General features: G+C 53.9%; 9 protein-coding genes across 9 annotated transcripts; 6 read left to right on the top strand and 3 right to left on the bottom strand.

The window, feature by feature from the left end:
* Nucleotides 1-1,122: 1,122 nt before the first annotated feature.
* On the top strand, nucleotides 1,123-1,611 carry PG998_005104 (uncharacterized protein; the record flags this gene model as incomplete). Its single annotated transcript, XM_066871922.1, has 1 exon — nucleotides 1,123-1,611. The coding sequence occupies one exon, from the start codon at nucleotides 1,123-1,125 to the stop codon at nucleotides 1,609-1,611; it is 489 nt and encodes a 162-aa protein (XP_066732019.1).
* Nucleotides 1,612-2,126: 515 nt separating this feature from the next.
* On the top strand, nucleotides 2,127-3,473 carry PG998_005105 (uncharacterized protein; the record flags this gene model as incomplete). Its single annotated transcript, XM_066871923.1, has 1 exon — nucleotides 2,127-3,473. One exon carries the CDS (start codon nucleotides 2,127-2,129, stop codon nucleotides 3,471-3,473), a length of 1,347 nt encoding a protein of 448 aa, XP_066732020.1.
* An 825-nt stretch (nucleotides 3,474-4,298) lies between these two features.
* Nucleotides 4,299-5,089, top strand: PG998_005106 (uncharacterized protein; the record flags this gene model as incomplete). Its single annotated transcript, XM_066871924.1, has 2 exons — nucleotides 4,299-4,958; nucleotides 5,027-5,089. The coding sequence occupies 2 exons, from the start codon at nucleotides 4,299-4,301 to the stop codon at nucleotides 5,087-5,089; spliced, it is 723 nt and encodes a 240-aa protein (XP_066732021.1).
* Nucleotides 5,090-5,522: 433 nt separating this feature from the next.
* On the top strand, nucleotides 5,523-6,326 carry PG998_005107 (uncharacterized protein; the record flags this gene model as incomplete). Its single annotated transcript, XM_066871925.1, has 1 exon — nucleotides 5,523-6,326. One exon carries the CDS (start codon nucleotides 5,523-5,525, stop codon nucleotides 6,324-6,326), a length of 804 nt encoding a protein of 267 aa, XP_066732022.1.
* A 400-nt stretch (nucleotides 6,327-6,726) lies between these two features.
* On the top strand, nucleotides 6,727-8,125 carry PG998_005108 (uncharacterized protein; the record flags this gene model as incomplete). Its single annotated transcript, XM_066871926.1, has 2 exons — nucleotides 6,727-7,687; nucleotides 7,785-8,125. The coding sequence occupies 2 exons, from the start codon at nucleotides 6,727-6,729 to the stop codon at nucleotides 8,123-8,125; spliced, it is 1,302 nt and encodes a 433-aa protein (XP_066732023.1).
* Nucleotides 8,126-8,452: 327 nt separating this feature from the next.
* On the bottom strand, nucleotides 8,453-8,950 carry PG998_005109 (uncharacterized protein; the record flags this gene model as incomplete). Its single annotated transcript, XM_066871927.1, has 1 exon — nucleotides 8,453-8,950. The coding sequence occupies one exon, from the start codon at nucleotides 8,948-8,950 to the stop codon at nucleotides 8,453-8,455; it is 498 nt and encodes a 165-aa protein (XP_066732024.1).
* Nucleotides 8,951-10,589: 1,639 nt separating this feature from the next.
* Nucleotides 10,590-13,310, top strand: PG998_005110 (uncharacterized protein; the record flags this gene model as incomplete). The annotated part of the gene is made up of 3 exons (XM_066871928.1): nucleotides 10,590-10,930; nucleotides 11,102-12,242; nucleotides 12,300-13,310. The coding sequence occupies 3 exons, from the start codon at nucleotides 10,590-10,592 to the stop codon at nucleotides 13,308-13,310; spliced, it is 2,493 nt and encodes an 830-aa protein (XP_066732025.1).
* Nucleotides 13,311-13,637: 327 nt separating this feature from the next.
* PG998_005111 (uncharacterized protein) lies at nucleotides 13,638-15,211 on the bottom strand (the record flags this gene model as incomplete). The annotated part of the gene is made up of 8 exons (XM_066871929.1): nucleotides 13,638-13,675; nucleotides 13,758-13,951; nucleotides 14,008-14,226; nucleotides 14,319-14,521; nucleotides 14,608-14,847; nucleotides 14,923-14,934; nucleotides 14,997-15,039; nucleotides 15,105-15,211. 8 exons carry the CDS (start codon nucleotides 15,209-15,211, stop codon nucleotides 13,638-13,640), a joined length of 1,056 nt encoding a protein of 351 aa, XP_066732026.1.
* Nucleotides 15,212-16,491: 1,280 nt separating this feature from the next.
* PG998_005112 (uncharacterized protein) lies at nucleotides 16,492-17,355 on the bottom strand (the record flags this gene model as incomplete). The annotated part of the gene is made up of 1 exon (XM_066871930.1): nucleotides 16,492-17,355. One exon carries the CDS (start codon nucleotides 17,353-17,355, stop codon nucleotides 16,492-16,494), a length of 864 nt encoding a protein of 287 aa, XP_066732027.1.
* Between the last annotated feature and the right edge of the window lie 283 nt (nucleotides 17,356-17,638).

The raw sequence follows: 17,638 nt of genomic DNA on the forward strand, positions 1-17,638 counted from the left end.
CACAAAGCGGCGACAGTGCCCAATGACATGAATGCAAGTGGCAGGCTAGAAGTAATAACATGTTCATTGGAGTTTGTTGGAGTGATAATGATTACTGTGTCCAAGGATATGAGAGTCCCACATAGCCGGTGCGTAAGGTATATAACACATAGTGGTAGTAAACTGTACTCACCCAGTTCCTGGGTTGTTGTGATCTAGTACGGTGTATTACAATAAGCACGGTGTCTATATTACTTCAAGGGAATGTTGGCTAACAGGATAACTGCTCCATGGTCTGGCACCTCGTTTCTGTTTCTTGGAAGACACCTCATCAAGTACGCGTTCGACTCTATGCAGGAATCACATTTGATTAGCGCTGATTTGAACCCTTGGTATTCCTCTCTCACGAAAGGGCTTTTCACTTTGTTGTTAGATATCTTGTCAGTAAAGTAGGGCCAGAGTTCAGTTACGCAGCAGGGGCTGAAGTCTCTGCGCCTGGCCTCGTATTGGAGCAGCAGCAGCCTCGACAGCCACATACACGGGGATGAATCAGGTGTTTCAGCCGGGTCGTGTTCGGCGGATGCTGATCTACCTACCAAAACGACACGTCTCTCGCCTTCCCCCACCATGAAGTTCGGCGATCGGGCGTACCGTCCAGTACTGCGAGAAGACAATAGACTCTCGTAGCTGTCTGTGCCGATATGACTAGCTAGTGTCGCAACGATTGTGACAGCGGCATAGACTTCCGATAAAGCTTAATTCGACGTCCAGTCACTCTTTCGTCTTTTTGAGCGGCCGGCATCTGTGCGTTCTCGTATCTGCCGCCCAGCTCATGCGCGCGGTATTCGTATTCAAAGCACAAGATACGGATGCGTCATAGGATCCTGAGAGCAGAATCCATATAAGTTCCATGGACTCACTCCATTGGAGACTCGAAGATATCATCCCTAGCTTTACGAACCGCATTCCCTGCATACCAGAATCAGAAAACAAAAAGGCAAATCCAAACGAAGCAACAATGGGCTGTGAGTATTCCCCAAAGTCTTCGGTCGCCGACAAAGGGCCCCCTTAGCACCTTTGAATAGGGACAATACCCAGCAAGACACTAAACAACTGGTTCAAGTTTTCGAAGCATCCTTCAAGATGACCAAGGTCTCTCCCGGCATCTCGACCAGTGACGGACTGACCAAAACTTCGGCGATCGAGAAGTTGCGCGATCGCCCCTTCTTCCTCGAATGTGATCCTTACCTGGTGTCCTACGATGCGAAGCCCGAACCGGCTTGGGACGCGTACGATGTGCCTAAGGGCCTGCAGCCGCTGTCGCAGCGCGTCGAAATTTACCAGGTCAAGGACAAGTACGAGAACCCCATCATGGGCTCCGACATCAACAGCACCTACGAGTTCATTGACATGGCCGACGGCTTCTGGGTCCGCGTCCGCAGCCCCATGGGCACCACGATGGAGAGCACGTTCACGGTGCGCGAGAAGGGGGACGGAAGTGGGAACCTGGAGGTCGTCCAGGAGTGCGACTGCAAGTGCAACAAGGCGTTGTCGAGTATCGTCAAGAAGGATCTGGATAAGAACTATACATTGATCGTCGAGAATCTTGCGAAGCGTTTCGGCGGGAAGTAGACGGGGCTGGTCCTAGTCTCGGGTACACTCCATGCATATGGACAGAGCCCCAGAAGCTCATATAATACCAAGTCCCTCTTCGATTCCGTGTGTGCACATGTCCCTCACCCCTGCCATGCACAAATCCGGAGACCAGAACGCCAAGACGGCACTAAACGCCCAGCTCGGCAGGTGCGCGGGACTCCTTCCCGATTCATGTGTTGCTGCCCGAAACCAGCGAATTGTACAAAAGCTTAGCATAGCCTATATCCAAGGTCGCATATACCGCCGCGGTACCTTCCCACCTATCAGGAGCTTATCAGCAGCAATTTGAGCATCGCAGCTACCAAACAGGCCGCTAGATAACGTCGCGAGAGGTAACATCACCAAGACAAACATTGCCCCTTGGCCATCTTGGCCAACCGTGCATCACGAAACATAAAAAGGGTAATTCCCTCCAAGAGTTGGGTCATGTTTGCTCTCCTTCGCCTTCCTAGCCTGCACCAGGACATCGCTATCTCTGCCTGCCTACGACCATGAAGTCTTGCTCTCTTGCCGCCATTGGCTTCCTGGCCCTCAGTGCCACCTCGTCCGCCTGTCTCTTACCCGAAGAGCGCGAGAACGACGGGCACGTTAGGGCCATCCGTGGTCGCCAGTCCCGCAACAATGGGACGCCCATTGGCGCCGGAGACCGGTTTAGCGGAGGCAGTGTTGCGCCTCGTGGCCTTGGATCTCAAGGTTCCAGCACGAGCTTCAGCACTATCCTCAACGTCAACGAGATTGGCAGTGGCTTGAAGGGGCTCGCGAGCACCTACGGTATCGAGACCTTCACCACGCCCTACACGACCTACCAGGGTGCCTCAATCCAAGGCGCACTGGTGGGCGGAAGCGGAGGCCAATGCAAGGACGCCTACCGCGTGTTGTTGAACGGCAACATCCACGCCCGCGAGCGCGGGTCCGCGGACAACGTGCTCTTCTTCATCTCCGACTTGCTGTACGCGAACAAGACCAACGCGGGCCTGAGCTACGGCTCCAAGACCTACACAGCCGCGCAGGTCAAGACGGCGCTATCGGCGGGCATCGTCTTCGTACCGCTCAGCAACCCGGACGGCGTGGCATACGACCAGAGCAGCAACAGCTGCTGGCGCAAGAACCGCAACCCGGCGTCTGGCACAGGCTCCGCCAGCGGCATCGACCTAAACCGCAACTTCGACTTCGTGTGGGACTTCACCAAGAAGTTCGCCTCGAGCGTGCGGTCCAGCGTCGCCTCGACCAACCCCTCGTCCGAGACATACCACGGCACTAGCGCCTTCAGCGAGCCCGAGACCAAGGGCATCAAGTGGGTGCTCGACACCTACTCCAAGATCCGCTGGTTCGTCGACCTGCACTCTTATGCTGGGGACGTCCTATACAGTTGGGGCAGCGACGATAACCAGAGCAACTACCCGAGCATGAACTTCCGCAACTCGTCTTTTGATTCCGTGCGGGGTATTCTTGGCGACACTCCCGGAACCCGCGGCGCCTACGGCGAGTATATCCCCGCCGCCGAGCTCGCGACGCAGACCACGGCCGCCGCCCGAATGGTTTCGGGCCTCACGGCTGGCGGTGGCGGGACCCGATACTCGGCCATGCAGAGCTCAGAGCTGTATCCCACCAGCGGCGCCAGCGATGACTACGCCTACTCACGCCACTTCGTTGACCCAAGCCTGAACCTTGTCCACAGCTACACCATCGAGTTTGGCTTCGGTAACAACGCGGCCAGCTGCCCGTTTTACCCCACCGTGGCCCAGTACAATGCCAACGTACGAGCTACAGGGGCTGGATTCATGGAACTGCTCTTGGCGGCGGTGGAGTTAGGTCTTGGTGACAAGACCACATGCTAGATCGGGGTACTTGAGGTCCATGTGCCACTTAGCTTTCTAGTACATAGTATTAGCACTGTCTTATTGTAAAGAGAGCCTATACTTCTACTCAATGATCTTTGAGCTGTGCGCAGCAAGAGTAGTGAGAAGCTATGGATTGTGGAATAAGTCATCTCCGGGGAATATCACTAGAAGACACGGCTTTGATCTTGTACTTGTCTTCGAGATGAAGTTGTCTTTTGTTCTCTAGGTGGTCAACGTCTGACCGTCATGTGGCCTGAATAGAAATACTCAATCGGCCTCCTAGCATCTACCGAAACGGCTTACATATTTTCAACAAAACATCAAAGGATCCCCATATGAAATGAGATAGACAAGGATGCTTACTCACTCACCCAGCAGGGTTGCTAAGACATTGTCAGCAGATACGAGAAACAGTGACCAATCAGAGCAGCTTACTGTATTGGACGGCTGAAGCTGAACTTGAGGCCGCCAATGAGCGTCATGGCTACCCATCGTTTGCGTTCCGCAATGCCTCGCTTCGCTTCTGCCAATTTTCTATCAATAATATGCAGTCGCCTTAATAAGCAATCTGCGTCAAATCCACCTTCGTCCGAAAGACGCCCGATCTTATCCTTTGGGGCAGATATTACAAGTGAGTCTTTTTATAGATCAGGCCAATGAAATACATAGCGATAATATATACCACTCTTCTATGTATATATGGAGGAAGACCTGAACATGATTTTGGACATCCCCTTGTATGGATCACTGAAACAGTAGTTCTCACTTCTATGAACGACAACGATTACCACAATCTGTAGTCATTTTCCCAGAACCGTTAGCATGGCAGGCAATTTCATCAAGTCCTTGCTCGCTGTCGCACTCAGCCTTAATGGGGCCTCAGCGACGCAAGTCTTCGCCAACCGGGGCACCATGTCCGGCTGGGACACATATAACCACGAGCACAAGGGCAAAGTGCAGGAAGCGAACAATCCGGTATTCCCGGACATCACCAAACAAGGCACGTCGCTCAGCATGACTCAGGTCTACGACAAGAACTGGAAGGGGCGCTACCACTCTGAGGCGGTCAAGTACAACGTGTACAAGAAGGGCGACACGGGCTTCTACGGATTCGCGTTTCGCCTCCAGGACGACTGGGAGTTCACCAAGGGCCTGTCCTTCAACCTGGCCCAGTTCATTGCCGACTTCACCAGTCTCGGCTGCTCCGAGACTTACATGCCGAGCACCATGGTCTGGCTCGAGGGCGACCAGCTGAACGCGCGCGTCAAGCACGGCGATGTGTGTCCCCAAGAAGAACAGAAGACCACATTCTTCCGCAAACTTGCCACCGTGACCCCGGGCGCCTGGCACCGCGTCGAGATCCAGGCTAGCTGGCGCAGTGACGACTCGGGCTACTTCAAGATATGGTACGACGGCAAGAAAGTCAATGAAACTTTCGGGATTCCCACAACCGTCACCGACAGTCGCCCCTTCCAGTTCCGCGTTGGCTTATACGCCAACGGCTGGCACGACAAAGAGGGGAGTGGGAGAAGACCCAGACCACTCGACAGGTGTTCTACGACCAGATTGCTGTCGGCACCGAATTCGCCGATGCTGCTCCGGATAAGTGGTGAAGAGGAAACGAGATATGGGTCAACTCTGGTCTGTCCTGATTTTCCGGGAAGCTGTCAGCCCAACAGAACTTTAACCAATGTCTTGCGGGTGATAGATGATGTATATAGGGATAGTAACTGTAGTAGAATTATGTGTCATAAAGATTTACCTAGCATGAGTCATGGTCGGGAGGAAGCCTGACGTGGAATATCCGACCTAACAACGGCTAGGCGGTCCGCCTAGGCATCGAATGAAATAATTGCTATGCCTCTTTACGCCCTGTCAAACACATCAAGGCCAACGCTAGCGGCAATCCGAGGCCGAAAGTCGGGTTGAGTCTATTCTCGGCCATAAGACTTCTGCGCTCTTCATAAATTGACATACTCACACAGCATAGTCCACGATGCATCTGTAAATCCATTAAACACTTGAACTATCCTAGGTTCCAAAACGATGTATTTGCGCTCAGTTCACGCCGAGAAACACCTTCCGACGCTCCGGCAGCTGATTCGCGACTTCCCGCTCGGGGTTATCACGACGGCAATCCCATACACCACTGGGCCCTTCATCCAGTCGAGCCACATCCCCTTCCTGCTCGACGTGGAAGATGAGTCCAGCGAGACGGAGCTGGGTACTCTCCGGGGCCATCTGGCCAGGGCCAATCCCCAGAGCAAGGCCATGATCGAAGCCGTCTCCAAAAAGCAAGATGGAAGTAACGATGCTGAGCAAGCTGCACCCTTCAACGACTTCCTCGCAGAAGAAGTGCTCGTCCTCTTCACCTCGCCGGTCCACCACTACGTGACGCCCAAGTTCTACACCGAGACCAAGCCCACCACGGGTAAAGTGGTACCCACGTGGAACTACGCGGCCGTCCAGGCCTACGGACGAGCCAAAATCTACTTCGATCCGCGCTCTGAAGAGACCGGGACGTTCCTGGCACAGCAGATTTCAGACTTATCCCAGCACGCCGAGATGTCCATCATGGGCTATACGGGCAGCGCGACGGATACCTCGAGGCCGTCGCCGTGGCAGGTGGCCGACAGTCCCGACAAATACATCGGGTTGCTCAAGAAGGCCATCATTGGTATCGAGATCGAGATCGACAGGCTCGAAGGGAAGTTCAAAATGAGCCAAGAGATGGGCGCTGGGGATCGTGCGGGCGTTGCTCGGGGGTTCCAGGGCCTGGGGACGGAGACTGCGGAGGGGGTCGCCAAGCTTGTTAAGGAACGCGGGGACCTGAAGAAAGGCTCTGACTGACGAAAGCTACCCGAGACGCAGGGGGGTCTGTTGGAGCTTCATAGTCATTATTATTACTTCATATTACTGTTTTCTACTGTTGATTGAACCGGCAAAGAACATGTCGATGTGGAAAGCGGAAAAGGCCTAGAAAAAGAGTGCGGGCGGGTACCATCGGTCAAACGGCTAGAATTAGCGGGCATCCCCCGCAACATGCAGGTGCTTAGGTGCTTACAAGGTTGCGCCTTCGCTGTAATTCCGCTGCGGGCTTGGGTCAGCGGGGGTATGGCAGTACCATATTCGAAATAACAACTGACGCGGGGCATTGATTGCATCGTGAGAGTCGGGTTGTCACTTGCTTGTCTTGCAGAAACTCCAGACTAGATATATGCTGAAGCGTATATCTTCCCAAACCACCAATATGACCGCATCATGGGTTCCCGACGTGACACCCGAGAGTCCGTTCTCTCTTGCAAATATCCCCTTCGGCATTATTAGCACCAAAGATGACCCTACGCCCCACCTGGCCGTCGCCATTGGCACGTACGCCCTGGATCTGAAGGCGCTGAGCGACGGCATCGGGCTGGGCGAGATCGTCCCAGAGCTCAAGGGCCACGAGAACGTCTTCCAACAAACGACCTTGAACGCATTTGCCGCCTTGGGCAGGCCCGCCCACCAGCAGGTGCGCAAGGCGATCCGCGACCTCCTGACGGCCGGGACCCCCAATCAAGCCGCCAAACAGCTCCAGGAGAACGCGGACCTCCGGCAGAAGGCCCTGGTCCCGCTCCGCCAGGTCACGATGCACATGCCCATGGCCATCGGTGACTACACTGACTTCTACGCCGGCTACCACCACGCCTTCGCCGTGGGCTCCATGTTCCGCGGGCCCGCCGCGGCGCTGCAGCCCAACTATACGCACTTGCCCGTGGGCTACCATGGCCGCGCCTCGAGCATCGTAGTCTCGGGAACGCCCGTGCGGCGGCCGTGGGGGCAGATCCTGCTCGACCCCGCTGCCGAGCCCAAGCGGCCGACCACGGCACCCTGCCGCCGACTGGACTTCGAGCTCGAGCTAGGCTGCTTCATCTCCAAGTCCAACGAGCAAGGGACGCCGGTCAGGATCGAGGAGGCCGAAGACCACATCTTCGGGTACGTCTTGCTGAACGACTGGAGTGCGCGCGACATCCAGAGCTGGGAGTACGTGCCGCTGGGCCCGTTCAACTCGAAGAACTTCGCGTCGACCATCTCGCCGTGGGTCGTGCTGACTGATGCGCTGGAACCGTTTCGCACCAAGGGTATCGACAACGAGACGCCGGTGCAAGATTACATGAAGGAAAGCAAGGCGGAGACGGCGATTGACATCAATCTAGAAGTGGATATTACCAGTAAGTAGCCTCCATTCATTCTCACATTGGCGTTTTGGTCCGACACAAGCATCATATATAGCTCGCATGTGTCCTAGGCTAACCAGTTCGCCAATAGCACCGGAAGGCGATACGACGACCATTACTAAGACCAGCGCCAAGCAGCTGATGTGGTCGTTCCCTCAAATGATCGCGCATCACACTTTAGGCGGGTGCAACATGCGGACGGGCGATTTGCTCGGCTCTGGCACCATCAGCGGCACGGAGCCCGGGCAGCGGGGCAGTCTGCTGGAGATGAGCGAGGGTGGCAAGAGAGATGTTATGCTGTACGGCATGGACGTGCGGCGGTTCCTGAAAGATGGCGACACAATTACGATACGCGGAGTTTGCGGCGGGAACGGAGAACGCGTTGGGTTTGGAGAGTGCACTGGACGTATCTACTCAGCAGTTCAGCGATGATCACCTTACATGAGTGGTCTGCCTTACGATTACAAGAACCACCACAAGCAACGGCAATTAAGCTTGCTTTCTCAAAGGCCACAACTTGAAGGCAAGGGCATTAATGATGAATTTTTCAAATGAGTATTTGATTCTTCCAAACTTAACACCCTGGTAAGTGGTATCAATGCTTGTATGTCCCAAACGTCGTTATTCCTATTCCCCCCAACGCCGCCATGCTCGCGAACCAGACCCATTCCAGCAGCGACAATTACTCAACCAGACCAATGAAGAGCGAGTCGTTAAACCGAGTTCCACTCGCAATAAGGTTTCCTCATGTAGCGAACTTCAACTGGCAAATGGATTGAAAACGCTAACTCTCATGTTCAGAACATGTAGCAGGGCAACGATGCCGGCCAGCAGCAGCAGCACAAACAACAGGGGACGGTGGAGGTAGAAATTCTTTTCCTTGTTCGTTTTGAACACCCGCCACCCGCAGTATTGAATGGAACGCAAGAAGGCGTTGGGTGATGCTGCTGATGTACCCCAGGTCCCGCGTTGTTGCTCTGTCTTGGACTGGTGAGCGTCGCCAGACTCGAGCGACTGGTATGGAGATGGGTTCTCCGCATCCCATTTCTCCTGCTCGTGGGTGCTTGTGGAGATAGATTTCATCGTGAAGATGGGGTTTCTACGACGGGAGCTGTACATCCACCCATTCTGCTGATACCCACTGTCTGAATTGTTTGTGGCAGACAATGGCTCCATGGGGTTTTTGGGCATGTATAAGGGTAGGCCAGCGGGCTCTTTACGAACGACGAGTTCTCGCATAGTCTGAAGGGAAGGCATTTCGGCCAGATGGCGTTGAAGAGAGTTTTGTGTGGATTCCACGGTAGCCGTTAAGGGGGTGACTTTGGCCAGGAGGCTGGTTTCATATACGAGTATGGTGTTGCTGAGAAATCAGAATGAATTGCTCGGGTTAAGAAGTTCTAACATGTTTAATTTCGCGTTTCTACTTATATACACTTGCTCTGAATAACCTCATGTATTTCTCCGATTCATGGTACGGAGAGTTGTCTAGTTGCCTGGAAGAAGCTTCCGTTCTGTCATGGCCCAAAGCGAATTTACCTTTTTCTATACCCAGACTTGGTCACTTGAATCAATCCCGCCACAAGGTTCATAGGTATTCTCGCCCCGAGCTTGTGAAGCGCGCGAGTTTAAGTGACATATTTAAGGGAGGATAAAACAGATGGCATTGTGCATACTGGCCGGGAATATAGTGAGCTCCGGCACCTGCGGTATTTCTGTCTCTGGCAGGGGCGGGCCAGCTAGTAATCGGCAAACGATCAATTCCACGTGGCCGCTAGCTTAGGACATATCTTACCTAGTAGTATGTAGTTGTATGAGTGAAAGCCATGGCAGATTGTTGGCTGTTGGATACTTGCGAAGAGTCGTTGCCGAGAAGCGCTACTTCCATATGATAGGCGCTAGGATGGTTAGGACTTTGCTGGCCACGTGGAACGGAGGTGATGTAACAAGCCGATTCTCGCCTGAATCAATAGTTCTGGGATGAGGATCACGACACGCCTAACGCATAGAAGACCGTTGAGGGCTGCATGCGAACGGCTGTGTCTAGGTCTAATAATAAAGTCTGCCTTGAAGGATGCGACCTGCAGATCCAATGTAACCATAGCAGGGTACTCTCGTGTCCTGTCGTCTAAAAATCCCTATTCTGGGCAAGCTGGCGAGGCAAATGCCCCAAGCCAAGTCCCGATAGGATCAATAGAAGTGAGAGCTGAAGGGAAGACTGTGTATTGTTATTGTTGTTGCGCGATCAATGGGTGGAGGAGATCAATGGGCGATCATTGCAAGTTGCTGGGATCGCGTGGGACCAGGTCGGAGCTTCCATCATCACGACCCCACCCTTCAGCCTCGGCTTCGGCGTCTGGAAAGCAGTGCAAGCCTCGAATTGGCCACCGAAGAATGTCTCGTCGGCTTCTTCGTCGCATCCCATTCGCTCCCATTCTGCCCACGAAACCAAGGCCAGTGATTGCGGCCAAGCCGTTCTTTCAGCCCATGAGATCCCCTCGCAGGCGGCAAGGTGGACAGGACCGGCTGTCGGTCAAGACATGATAAATAGAAGACAGGAATGGCCTACGGCTGCGCAGGGTTGCCACTATTTTCTGGGGCCCGCATTGCCGAATAGTGCTATACATATGTAGGCTAGCTGCCTAGATGCCTAGCTGCTAACTGCTAGGGGGGGCAGTAGGGGGCACTGTCCAGTGTGGCCCCAGTGGTCCCCCTCTAACCCTTCCCTGCGGCGGAAATCACCCATCCCTCATAATGCCCAGGGCGTCCGTCCACTCCATTGCGCCGAAAAGATTGACGCCATGAAAACACACAATAGACCGATCGCGACCAACATCACCATGAACACGACTGTGCGATGAGAGAGGGCAGAGCAAGAAAGTGAGACGACGAATCGAAAATGGACCAGCTCGAGAACCAAGTTAGCGACCTCCGATACCTCACCCAAAATGGCATCACACCCTTGACCGAGACCCAAGCGAGCTTTTCCCCTTCAGCCCTGGGCTCTCCCAGTTCCGCCGTCGCCGGCAACAATTCCGCACTCTCCCAACGAGGCACCTCGACCTCGATGGGCCACACAGATCTTAACGCCAACCAGACGCCCTCGTCAGCCGTACCCGGCAGCAATAGTGGAAATGGAGGCGCAAAACGGAAGAGCATCGAGGACTCGCCCGGTAGCGGCAATGGCAACAGCAGCAAACAACAGCGCAGCAAGCGCAACCGCTACATCTCCATTGCTTGGTACGTGATACGATACCGCCGCCCCAGCGACCTGCTTTGATGTTGCACCGCATGTCATCTTTGCGCCATTGGCAGTCTAGCTCCCCATCCCGCGATTCTTTGGACTGTGTGATGTGATATTCATTTGGTGTTGTTGGCCGTCCCTGACTAACCGCGACTTCGAACTTCCAGTAACGAATGCAAACGTCGAAAGATCAAATGCAACGGCGAGACCCCCTGCCAGAGATGTGGCAACCTCAACTTGCAATGTCTGTACGCGCCTAATTGCTGTTCAACCAACTTCAAAGACTCGGACGAGTATAAGGATATGGCCAGCACCGTCACGCGGTTGCAGGAGCAGGTCGAAACCCTTTTCAACAATATGAACAGCCTACGGTCCGAGACGTTGCGGTTAGCACCCATCAATGACCGTATACTGCCTATGCCCCCGACACTGAGCGCCGGTACACCCTCCTCTACCTCTCCTTCGGCGCAGTCCCTCGCAAGGAACGATCTCTCTCAGCTCCGAGATGCTGGATTCCGGGGCCCGACGAGTGCCAACTTCAACCTGGACATTGCGAGAACCACGCTTCATAAGCTAGGCTACAGTAATATGGACGGCTCGACAGATGGTGGCCATACCATTCTTGACGACACACCAGCAGTCTCGCCAGCTCCTGCGCCACGAACCATGGATACGCAAACCAACCCTTGCCCAATCGACCCGCTCTGGGAATACGACAAGGAGGAGATGATACACCTGTGTAGAGTACACGAGGAGGAAATCGGAATTATGTACCCTGTCATCCAAATCGAACACGTCATCAACCATGTCAAGTTCCTCTGTTCATGGAAGGATGCCGTCAAGAAGAATTTCGGTCAGCCCACCCAGGGCCAAGGCGAAGGCATTTCCGACACCAAATCGCTGTTGCTGAAGATCGTCCTCTGTATTGGGCTGGTGATAAAGGAGCATGGGAACAGCGAGCGTGCGAACAAACTATTCGAGAGCATGCGGCCAAGGCTTGAGAGAATGCTCATTACCGATCCGAGTGACGTCGCCAATCTTCCTATTCTGGCCCTCGTCGCCGGGTATCGGTTTTTGACAAACGATGAGATTCTGTCGTGGCGCATAATCGGACAAGTTGCGCGACATTGCATTGAACTCGGTCTTCATCGTCGCGAAACCATCATGCTAATCAAAGACGAAACCGAAAGGAGAGATGCAATTCACACATTCTGGACTGCCTACATTCTCGATCGGAGGTGGAGTTTTGGCACAGGGCTGCCCTATGTCCTGCAAGACGGCGATATAGATTCTCAGTTGCCTGGTCCGGTAAGTTATCGATATCTGTTCGACAGTCTTCTCTCGCCCTTGCGCTAACAGACTTAGGATGAGCATCCCTTCTTGCATGCCATGATCAGCTATTCCCAACTAGGAGCGAAGGTGTGGGAATATGTGCGCCACTTCGATCGGCCGGTCGACCTACGACCAACCGAGCTGGAACACTTGGACACAAAGATCAAGCAGTGGTATACCAATGCTCCGGCCGACGCTCAACTGGAACTTCCCGACTGGGAGTCAATGCCCCGCCATTTCATCCCCGCAACATACCCTGAGCGAGGCTACGACTTGCAACGGCAACAAATATGGACGTATCTTCGACTCAACCAGATGCGCCTCTGGCTGTATACGCCAGTTCTCCACACTCACAGCAGCATCATCGAGAATATGACGCTTGCTGAGCGCGCTGTCAGGCTGGCCAAGAACTCCATCTTATATCTAACACAACTGCATAACACAACAAGTTTATATCGCAGGTCGCAAGTCTTTTACCACCAATTTCTGTCTTCGGCCATCGCCGTCTTGTTTCTCGCGTCATGCCATGCTCCTCTAAACTTCAGCTCAAGTTGTCGTGACGAGTTCTACATGGCTCTCGAGCTCGTCAAGGACCTCTCCTCAAAATCCGACGTATCCAGAAGACTATGGCGCACGATTGCGTCACTCAAAGAAGTGGCACCTCGCCTGGGCCTTGCCCAAGACGAAGATCCCCACTCCAGTGCCGCACTTACCATGGCGGGCCTGGCGACGGGACAGCATATGGCCGCAGCGTCGACACAGTCACCACACAAAGCAGCGCCTTCGTACCCGCGGGCAGCTCCTCCTTCGCAACCGCAGCAGCCACCGTCTGGAACGCCGAGTCCAGCCGTCCCTCCCAACGGATGGCAGATCTCTAATGAGATGTCCAAGATCTTTGAGGGCTATATGGGCATGAACGGCTTCGACGAACGGGCCAACTCGGCAGGCCCGGCCGTGGAAGATGACGGGCCCCCCTCAACGCCATTTGGCGTTGGCGTGGATAAACCGGGAAGTGTTTACCAGCATTTTAGGGATATGTTCTAACTAGAACGGACTGGCGTTTTACGTGGTGTATCATGATGGGCTGGTGGGATTGAGTAACATGTGGTATTCCACCCTATCCCATCGCCGTTTGCTACGATTGATGTATCGCGCTTAGCTATTGGGCAGAGGTGAATCCTATGTATATCCTCTTGCGTCCTGGCAAGATATCTGTATTTATGTAATCAAACGAAACCACAATATGTAATATACCGCTTATCTGCAACCAAAATCCGAATTCTCCCAGGAATATTCTTACTCAATCCAGCCTAGCACGAACCCCTTTCTATCAATGCCTGACCCATCAACCACGGCGTCGCATTTGAGTTCTTACATGCCCATGGAACCGCCCGGGAGCTCAGTAAGCCCTAGTTTTGGTCAGTTCATCAGTTCATAAGGGACTGCACCGCGCTGCGCTGCAGTCAAATGAGATTAGAAATTACTACTTACATCCCTCGACATCCTCTTTAACCTCCTTGGGCACGGCGCACTTGTTGGCGGCGGCGAAGGTCTGTGTCTTGAGCTTGTTGCAGGTGGCGCCGAAGCAGCCGGCGTCAATGGCGTTCTGGAGGGCGCTGCCCTTCCAACCAAAGACGTAGTCGCCGTGCTGACCGTAACCGGTGCTGTTGGCTCTCAGGTTAACACTGTATTCTTATTTCCCCAGCATAAAACAGATCCAATGGAATCAGTCATATCATACCTGTCGCCCTGGCTAAACACGAAGGGCTGTGACCCGTCGGCCGGCCACAATGACTTGTCGTTGAACGGCGCCGTATCCCAAATCACCTCGAACATAAGCTGCGGCAGCTTGACCGGGTGCGTCGACGGGCAGGGTCCGCTGTTCTCAAAGGTGCCCGAAGCCGGGTACGAGACGTGGGAGACGTGGTCGGGGCTGTCAAGGTTCTTGCCGTCCCAGCATCTGTGGTCAATCGATTGGTGGCTGATATCAGCCTCTGTGTCTTCTTCCACGATCGGCGATCCTCTCCCTGAAAGAAGGACAAAGGGACTTACGTAGGGAACCGGATCGTCGTTCGGATACCGCCGGGGCACATCTTATTGGGTAACGCGACCGAGTCGACGGAAGGGTCGGCACAGGGGGCGTAGTTGTCGCCGCCGAAGTTCTTCGCATTGTAACAGCGGAAGCAGATGGCATTCCACTTGGTCACACCGCCTGTGGTTCGCTGAGTGGCGTTGCCGGCCAGCATGCGGAACCCCTATTTCGTGTTCAGACTGGTCAGCCAAGCTTTTCACCGTTCTTTTCTCAACTCTGGCATTTCTATGTCGTGGGTACAGCACTCACAGGCTTGAATGCGGTCACCTTGGACCCGTCATAAGCCCCCGTGTAGTAGACCGTCATGCCGCCAGTCTCGCCATTCAGGAAGCGGTTCGGGATCTGGCCGACGCGCTTATACGTCCCGTTGCGTGCCTTGAAGTACATGTTGGCTGTCCAGTAGTTGGATAGGTCCTCGCTGAAAGTGCAGGTGGTGCAATTGGCCAACTCTGACACATCGGACTGAGGAATCAGCGCCGAGAAGGCATTCTATGGGCCCCAAAGGTCATATCAATATACTGAGTGAGGTAAATTGGTTCTGATACATCGAAAGGGCTGACTTACGCCACCTACTACCTGTGATAATGTGAGTAACGGAATGGTAGTCCTCAGCAAGGGCTGAGTGGATTCAGGCTTACCTGGTGAACGTGCGGCGATGGGTTATCGGAAGGGTTGACGAGACTGTTCACAGAATCTCAGTACATCGTCTACATTGGCACCTTGGGCAAGGGCGCCACGTCACGTACGGGTCAAGACGCTCGACCACAATCTGCGAACATCCAAACCTCAGGACGGCAGCGGCCTGTATACCGCGTGCCAACAAGGCGATGGCAGAAAACTTTCTCAGATGCATCGTTACTCGAGGTGTTAGCAGTGAGTGTGGTTTGGGGTCCTTTCGGGGTTCCAGGGTGGGATGCCAAGGGGTGGTCGAGAATAGATACTTATGCGTTTCTGTTTCTAGAAGCCAGGTCCGGCAGCCGGGCTCGCATGTGCATGCACCGCTCACAGTGATCTGCCGAATAGCCACTGCATGGTGTGACTGACATCACCTGGATCTCGAATCTTCATGATAACAGGGATGCGACTTTGCAATGCCTGGAGTGCCCATCTACCGCATGGGGTCTTGGCAGGGGGTTGATCCGGGTGAATGCGATTCGCCCGTCTCCTCACAGCGGCAAAATCATCTGCTTCATGATATATTAGTCTCATATTATGATGGACCTGGTCCAGCCAATCAGGTCCGTATGTTATCAGCAGATTATACTAAACGGGAACTGGTCCGTAAACCCATTAATTTGATCCGGCAGCTGGAAGAGGCATACATCAATCGTCAAGAACGTGTACAATATGAGATGAACTAAGACTTGACTTATGATCGATATAGAGAGTCTTGAGATGATGTGGATGCGAGTAACGGTAGTAGTTGAAGTGGCGAATAATGGGTGCTTTTCAGGCTCTATCTATTATATGTAGGGGCTGTCAGAACGCCCTTGCTAAATTTATACAGACCGGAAAGGTGCGTTCTTTGTTGGTGTCCACCAGAATCAGACAGGAATGGGTTTAGCAACGTAGGATATGGTTGAGCAAGTGTAGACAGAACTCATTCAGTGCTGATACAGATACATATTCATGGCCACCGGTTTGATATCTAGTGTAAGAGCATGATCTAAACTTTTGCGGCGTTCGAGACAGCAGGGTAATCATATGAAATAAGGCCATTGTAGTTCTTGACAAAGAGAAAGTCGCCAGCGCACGAGCAACGTATGGCAGGGACATGAAACAAAGGGCCAATCCTCGAGAATCCGAAGCAATATCTTATGCAAAGAATGATGGATCGAAGAGTCAGGTCATGGGACATGCTTATTCGCTTCTGCATTACAATCCTATGTTCATGTACATCCAGTCCATTGATGTATTGGTTTTCACTTGGACTTTCCCTGCTTGAGCATGGAATCAAGGGGCTTCCGAGTTGCATTATCCACAATCGCCTTGCAGGCCATATATGGTCAACATAATATTATTTATTAATCAGCGTGGCAGTACACTCGTTCGTATAAACCGGCATGACTGCTTCTCCTATCTGATATACGTGAGAGCCAGGTGCAGAATCTAATGAGCTGTCTTAATCCTCTTCTACACAGTGCCTAATATGAAGGCGAGACTCATAACAACCCACAGTACCGATGTAACTAAACAAGAAGCAGAACTCTTAGCGCTTTCTGTCCCAGACGCCGCAGTTGGTTCTCCAGAGGCCCCCGTCTGCACCCCCGAAGGGCCTCCCTTCGCCGGCGTAGTAGGTGTGGGGGACGCAGCAGCAGTCGTCGTGCAAGTGGCCGTGGCCTTCACGCCCGTGATCTTAGCTCCGTTCCCGTCGACGTCGCAACGCGCCACGCCCGTCTCGTTGCGGATTTTGAACTCGATGCTGGCGCGCCAGATGCCGTTGGTGTCCACCCGCGACGTGGTGTTGGCCCAGATGCCCGCAACCTGCCAGAACAACGGCATGCGCATCGAGTTTCCGGCCCCGAAAAGGTAATTGAGCATCTCGGGGTTCTGACGCCAGACGTGCATGGTCGCGTTGAGGACCTCGCCCGTCTCCGTCTCGCCCGCGTCGGACCGGCGCCAACCTGACTTGGAGCCCACGAGCGTGCCATTGTTGGCGGCGGCGGTTCCATTAGCCTGGATCCAGGGGAAGTTCATCATGTAGTCGTCCAGGCCGTCGAGCCAGGGCACGGACGAGATCTCGAGAAAAGAGAGGTACTGCGGCGACGACGCGGCCGCGGCGGCTGGGTCGGCGAAGGTGATTTGTGGCACATCGTAGAGGACGTCTTTGAGAGAGAGCGTGTGGGCTGGCGGCTTGGAGGTGGAAAAGGTCAGACCGGACTCGTAGGCGACGCTAAAGCCAAAGTCGCGTCCTTCCAAAACCCCAAAAGGGCCGGCGTCAACGCCTCGCGCGAAGATGGCCGTGGCCGCCGCCGCAAACACCAGAGAGGAATGCATGCTGGGCCGAGAAGGTATCGATGCGCTTCTGGAAAACTTGAGCAATGGCAACATCTTTGGGGCAGCAAGGGGGGTTTGCTATCTTATACCTTTCCATTCTGGTGACTCAGTCCGGCGAATCGAACAAGCACAGTCATTGGCGAGATTGCTCCAGGTCCACAAGAGGGGCCAGATGCCATCGTCAGCACTAGACCACTCTTAGGATCAATTCCGTTTGGGTTCGGCAACCACCTTGCACACTTCGCAGGTGTTCATCTCCATCGTCCGCCTAGAGGCTAGGATT

Source organism: Apiospora kogelbergensis (assembly GCF_038363985.1).
Source record: "Apiospora kogelbergensis strain CBS 113332 chromosome Unknown utg000003l_segment0_segment0, whole genome shotgun sequence".
Classification (NCBI taxonomy): Eukaryota; Fungi; Ascomycota; class Sordariomycetes; order Amphisphaeriales; family Apiosporaceae; genus Apiospora; species Apiospora kogelbergensis.